Source organism: Macaca fascicularis, chromosome 4 (assembly GCF_037993035.2).
Source record: "Macaca fascicularis isolate 582-1 chromosome 4, T2T-MFA8v1.1".
NCBI lineage: Eukaryota > Metazoa > Chordata > Mammalia > Primates > Cercopithecidae > Macaca > Macaca fascicularis.
The window spans coordinates 161,764,031-161,771,096 of NC_088378.1; the positions used below are offsets into that span (position 1 = coordinate 161,764,031).

A 7,066-nucleotide genomic window follows, 5' to 3' on the forward strand; every position below is an offset into this window, starting at 1 on the left:
GACCCCCTTGTTTTAACAGCTCTGGGGGACTAAATATTATGATGCACAATTCCCATTCAGACTTCTTTAGAAATTTTTTTTTCCTTAAGTGCTCATATATTTATATGCATTAATCTTCCTGTAGCGCTGGATCATAACATGTCTATCAATCTTGACAGAAAGAGTAGGATAAACAGAAAGGGGTCATGAATGGCCATTTCATCTGAGCATCCTGAGATAGTCGAGGCTTTCTCTGAGAAGGAGCAAACTGTCAGGGACTTACCTGACAAGGAGGTCACTACATATGGTTTTCCCTTGCCACCACTCAACATTAATAAACATTTACATAGAGCCTATTACATACCAAACTATTCTAAGCACTTTGTAAACGTTAACTATTTTACCCCCATAAAGGTATGGGTAACAGGGCTGCGGTTTAAACCCTATGCTGCCTTCTAGCCAGAGGTTACAAGAGACCAGTGGTCCAATCATAAAAGGTCTAAGCTTGAGGATCATCTTTCCCAACGTGTACATTTTACAGTTTAGGAAAGCAGGGCAGCTTGACCCAGGTTGCAAAGCTCACATGCATCTAACAGTTATTAGGGACTAAAATCCCTGTCTTTTAACTCCAAGCCCTGGTTAATTTCCATTGCAACACATTCCCTTGCTCTAATGAGATCTACTTTCGCCTTCCTTGCAGCTGAGCCAGTTCCAGCTGTTGGAACAAGAGATTACAAAGCCCGTGGAGAATGACATCTCGAAGTGGAAGCCCTCTCAGAGCCTACCCACCACAAACGGCGGCGTGAGTGCGCAGGATCGACAGTTGCTGTGCTTCTACTATGACCAATGTGAGACCCATTTCATTTCCCTTCTCAACGCCATTGACGCGCTCTTCAGTTGTGTCAGCTCAGCCCAGCCCCCGCGAATCTTCGTGGCACACAGCAAGTTTGTCATCCTTAGTGCACACAAACTGGTGTTCATTGGAGACACACTGACACGGCAGGTGACTGCCCAGGACATTCGCAACAAAGTCATGAACTCCAGCAACCAGCTCTGCGAGCAGCTCAAGACTATAGTCATGGCGACCAAGATGGCCGCCCTCCATTACCCGAGTACCACGGCCCTGCAGGAAATGGTGCACCAAGTGACAGACCTTTCTAGAAATGCCCAGCTGTTCAAGCGCTCTTTGCTGGAGATGGCAACGTTCTGAGAAGAAAAAAAGAAGGGGACTGCGTTAATGGTTACTAAGGAAAACTGGAAATACTATCTGGTTTTTGTAAATTATCTATTTTTGTAGATATTTTATATGAAAATGGAATATTTTAACATTTTAAGGGTTAGACAACTTTCAGAAATTCAGGGAGCTGGAGAGGGAAATCTTTTTTTCCCCCGAGTGGTTCTTATGTATACATAGAAGTATCTAAGACATAAACTGTACAGAGACTTGTCCACGTGCTTTTGTATGCCTGTGTATTCATGTTTGTTTGTAGATGTTTGTCTGATGCATTTCATTAAAAAAAAAAAATGAATTAAGAAGCACCTTAGTAAGCACCTTCTAATGCTGCATTTTTTTGTTGTTGTTAAAAACATACCAGCCGGTTATAATATTGTTCTCCATGTCCTTTTGATTCTGAGCCTGGCACTCCCAAATCTGAGAAGTATAGTATATTTGCAAATGTTCACCTTCCAAATCATGAGACATAGCACGACTTATTCTTGTTTTGAAAACTTTTTTCAAAATTGATCATCTTAAACACATGATGGCCAAGTGCCCAAAAGCCCTTTTGCAGAGCAAATTTCAGAATATGTATGTGAATCCAAGCTCTGACAGTTGAGGTGCTGGAGGGAGGAGAGACCTGTGTGTTTAGAGGCCAGGACCACAGTTAGGATTGGATTGTTTCAATACTGAGAGACAGCTACAATAAAAGGAGGGCAATTGCCTCCCTGGGGCTGTTCGATCTTCTGCATTTGTGAGTGATTCAGTCATGAGGTTTTCCAAAAGATGTTTTTAGAGTTGTAAAAACCATATTTGCAGCAAGGATTCACAAAGGCGTATCAGACTATGATTGTTCACCAAAACAGGGGAATGCTTTGATCCGCCAGTTACAGGTAGAGGCCTTTCTGACTCTTAATATTCACTTTGGTGCTACTACCCCCATTACCTGAGGGAAACTGGCCAGGTCCTTGATCATGGAACTACAGAGCTACCAGGATGTGTCCTGCTCTCTAAGGGAATTTATTGCTGTCTTGCACCTTCTTTAAAACTCACATATGCAGACCTGACACTCAAGAGTGGCTAGCCACACAGCGTCCATCTAATTTTTACAATTTCCTGTGGCCGATGTGTATAACCCCTACCACTATCTCACAGGTAGTCACAGTATCCATTCTATAGTCTGTCTCCTCACACCTGTTAGTATTGACATAGCACAAACACCACAAGCCATCATGTTCTTCATGGGGCAAGCGAAATACTTCTACCCCATGGGTAAACATATTTACATATTACCAAGAGAAAAAGCACATTATCTATGATCTTTTGGTCCAATTCTTATTTAGCATTTTTATTCCAGCCTATTTGGAAACATGTTTTTAATTGCAATATATGCCTGACTGAATTAAGCTTGCTTGTTTTAAACAACCAAATCATTGGAACAGAAAAGGATTTAAAAAACAAGAATGCATCTCAGAGTGATTAAAAAAAAATCAGTGGAAATAAATGATCATAGAAGGTGCTTTTCAAAACCACTGCTATTACAATTCTCAAAGTCCTACTCTGCCAAAAGAAGACTAAAAGTCATAAGTTACATGACAAGGAAATGTTTATGTGGGAAGAGGGTTGCTGAAAATCAACAACACTTGAAGTTTAAAGTGCGTCTTTGTAGATTTCATTGTATAATGTGTATTTCTTAGAAGATGGCTGACTTGATTGATCTACGCTAAGTAGAGACATTTCACATTTTTAAAACCAAAATGTTCAATCTGTATTACTCTTTGCCATCTTGTATGTAGAGGCTATTTTTAAAACATTAAATTTTTAGATCTCTGTTTTCATAGCTACTGGGTTTTCTTTTTCATACTCCGTCACAGAATTAAATATTGGCTTACTTTGGTACTCCTCATATAAAAAGTTAAATTACGATTATTTTAGCAATGCTATAGGTCTGGATTTTTTTAGGAAAATTGAGGGTTGTTTTTTTTTTTTTGTATATGTGTCACTTCCAAGTGTATTTGCATTCAAAGAAAATTCTGGAACCTGTGAACACTATCTAATTCAAATATCTGGAACAAGGCTTGTGTTCCCCCAAAAAACCCACACATTCAGTAACGTGTAGGATGATTTGTTTTCATAATATGGGTGCTACCAGTCATGTGGTTTTTAGAATCAAAGAAAAAAAATTTTTTTTTTTGAGACGGAGTCTCGCTCTGTCGCCCAGGCTGGAGTGCTGTGGCCGGATCTCAGCTCACTGCAAGCTCCGCCTCCTGGGTTTACGCCATTCTCCTGCCTCAGCCTCCCGAGTAGCTGGGACTACAAGCGCCCACCACCTCGCCCAGCTAGTTTTTTGTATTTTTTAGTAGAGACGGGGTTTCACCGTGTCAGCCAGGATGGTCTTGATCTCCTGACCTCGTGATCCGCTCGTCTCGGCCTCCCAAAGTGCTGGGATTACAGGCTTGAGCCACCGTGCCCGGCCATAAGAAAATTTTTCTATTTATTTTGGAATAGTCATAAAGAAATAATTTAAAGCAAACTGTATTTAATGAAAACAAGAGATTTGTAACCATGTAATTATCATTTTTAATGGTTGCTCACTCTTTCATTCAGGTATCCCACTGAGATTTACAGACAAATTATTTAAATGTATCATGTACCATTTTGCCCACACATATAAGCATTAACTTATTTTTGACAAAATGTCAAGGCACTTCCATAAGGGAATGAAAGTCTTCTGAAAAAAAAATGGTGCTGGAACAACTAGATCTATGAAATAAAATGAATACGTGCCTTACGTTCTACCCAAAAAATTAACCCAAATGGGTCACAGACCTAAATGTAAAACTTAAAACTCCTAGAAGAAAACATAGGAGAAAATCTTTGTTATCTTAAGTAGACAAAAGTTCCATATTTGAAACACTTTAAAAACTTAACTCAGAAAAAAAAATGATATATTGGACTCCGTCAGAATTTAAAACTTTTATTCTTCTGAGGATACCATTAAAAAACCAAAAGTCAAGCCAGAGAATGGAAGAAAATACATCACATCTATCAGCCAAGGACTTATATCAGACTTAGGAGACAAAAAACTAAATTTTTTTAACACGGCAAAAATTTGGAGAAGAAACTTCATAAAAGAAGACATATGTAGGTAAATGGAAAAAGTAAATAAACACCACACCAAATAGAATCACTAAAATTAAAAAGACTAATGATACCCCGTGTTGGTGCAAGAAAGGGGAGCAAACGTAGTTCTTGTACATTACTGGTGAGAATGTTAAATGATACAAACACTATGGAAAACAGATTGGCAATTTCCTGAAAAGTTATATCTATGTCTACCCTATGACCTAACAATTTCTCTTCTAGGTATTTACCCCAAAGAAATAAAAGCATATGTCCATACAAAGACTTACATAAAAATATTTATAGCAGCACTATTTGTAATAGCAAAAGCTAGAAAGAACCCAAATGTTTGTTCATCTATGTGAATGAATAAAATCACTGTGGTATATCCACACAATGGAATAGTACACAGAAATCAAAAGGAAAAATATTGCAACAAATAGCCAACATGAATGAACTTCAAAATCATTATGATACAAAAAAGAAACAAGACAAAAAGAATACATATGCTATGTTTCCATTTATACAAAATTTTACAAAATTCAAACTAATCTATAGGGACAAAAAGTACATAAGTGCTTGTCTAGAGAGAAATGGTGGAAGGAATGGATTCCAAAGGAGTCCATGGAAACTTGGGAATGAAAGCAATGTCCACCGTCTTGATTGTGGTGATGGTTTCACAGGTGTATGCATACCAAACCTCTTCAGATTGTACACTTTAAATATGTGTAGTTTATTCTTCATTAATTTTTTCAAAGTAAATGGCCTAGGCACTCCCATTAAGAGATTCTCAGCCTGGATTTTAAAATGCAAGACCAAATATATGCTATTTAAAAGATGCTCGCTTTAAATAAAAATACACAGATAAATTAAAAACAAGGGGCTAGAAAGAGATGTACTATGCACATTCTAATTTTTTTTCTTAAAAAGTCAGAGCAGCTATATTATTAACAGACAAAGTAGAATTCAGAATAAGGGCAAAGAGAGGCATTTCATGATAAAGGGATCAATTCATAAAAAAGACAAAACAAACATTCCTAAATGTGTGTGTACCAATCACAAAGTCTCAAAATACATGAAGCAGAAACCGATATAACTGAAAGGACAAATAGAAAATCTATAATGATAGGTAGAGATTTCAACACTCATCTCTCAGTAATTAATAGAACAAGCAAACAAAACAAAACAAAACCAGTAATAATTGGTAAGAATGGAACCCTCCTCCATTGCTGGTAGGAGTGTAAAATGGTACAATCATTTTAGAAAATGGTTTAGTAACCTCTAATAAAGTTAAACATATGCTTTCAACATAACCCAGCAATCCCAATCATAGGTAATATCGGAAGAACCCACTCCCGATGTTTAACGTGGGTTCTTCTCTATTTCCCAAGTGTCTCGGCTGGGTTGAGAAATAAAGGGAAAGAGCACGAGAGAGAAATTTAAAGCTGGGTGTCCGGGGGAGACATCACATATCGGCAGGATCCGTGATGTTCCCCAAGCCGTAAAACCAGCAAGTTTTTATTAGCGATTTTCAAAAGGGGAGGGAGTGCACGAATAGGGTGTGCATCACAGAGATCACATACTTCACAAGGTAATAAAATATCACAAAGCAAAGGAGGCAGGGCGAGACACAGGACCACCAGATGAGACAAAATTAAAATTGCTAATGAAGTTTCGGGCACACATTGTCATTGATAACATCTTATCAGGAAACAATGTTTGAGAGCAGGTAATCTGTCTGACCACAGTTTATTAGGTGGGAATTTTCCCATCCTAGTAAGCCTGGGAGCAGCATAGGAGACCGAGGCTTATTTCATCCCATTGACTTCGACCATAAAAGACTGGACGCTGTCTATAGGCCTACCTTCAGGGCGTATTCTCTTTCTCAGGGATGTTCCTTGCTGAGAAAAAGAATTCAGCGAAATTTCTCCTATTTGCTTATGAAAGCGGAGGAATATAGCTCTGTTCCGTCCAGCTCACCGGCGGCCAGTTCAAAGTTACCTCTCCTGTTCCCTGAACATCGCTGTTATCCTGTTCTTTTTTTAAGATGCCCAGATTTCATATTCAAACACACATGCTCTACAAACAATTTGTGCAGTTGACACAATCACAGAGTCCTGAGGCGACATTCATCCTCCTCAGCTTACAAAGAAGATGATGGGATTAAGAGATTAAAGACAGGCATAGGAAATCACAAGGATATTCACTGGGGAGGTGGTAAGTGTCCATGAAATCTTCACAATTTATGTCCAGAGATTACAGTAAAGACAGGCATAAGAAATTATAAAAGTATTAATTTGGGGAACTAATAAATGTCCATAAAATCTTCACAATTTATGTTCTTCTGCTGCGGCTTCAGCTGGTCCCTCGGTTCAGGGTCCCTGACTTCCCGCAACAGGTATTTACCCAAAAAAAAAAACAACGAAAACATACATGAATATGAAAAACTAATTTCTTTATTCGTAATTGTGCCAACTAGAAACAACCAAAACGTCATCAACAGCTGAGTAGATAAGTAAATTGTGGTCTATTTATACAACGGAATACTATTGAGCAAAGAAAACGAGTGAACAAATTAGACGTGTAACAACGTGGGCAGATCAACCTCAGAAACATGCTGAATGAAAGCTGGGCAAATAAAGAGGACTTCTGTATGAACCTTCAGAAGGCAGGAATCTAATCTGTAGTGGCAAAAATTAGACCTGTGATTTCCTAAGGCCAGGGGTAGGGGTTGGTGATTTTTTGAGA

The 7,066-nt window shown here is 38.5% G+C and overlaps 1 protein-coding gene across 2 annotated transcripts in view; it reads left to right on the top strand.

The window, feature by feature from the left end:
* The window catches only part of NEDD9 (neural precursor cell expressed, developmentally down-regulated 9), a 200,589-nt gene extending 197,554 nt beyond the window's left edge, over positions 1-3,035 (top strand). For both annotated transcript variants that reach the window (XM_005554037.4, XM_005554036.4), the window contains one exon: positions 680-3,035. In XM_005554037.4, the coding sequence (XP_005554094.1) occupies positions 680-1,189 (510 nt within the window). In that variant the 3' untranslated portion in view covers positions 1,190-3,035. The remainder of the gene's footprint in view (positions 1-679) is intronic.
* The last annotated feature ends 4,031 nt before the right edge of the window (positions 3,036-7,066 follow it).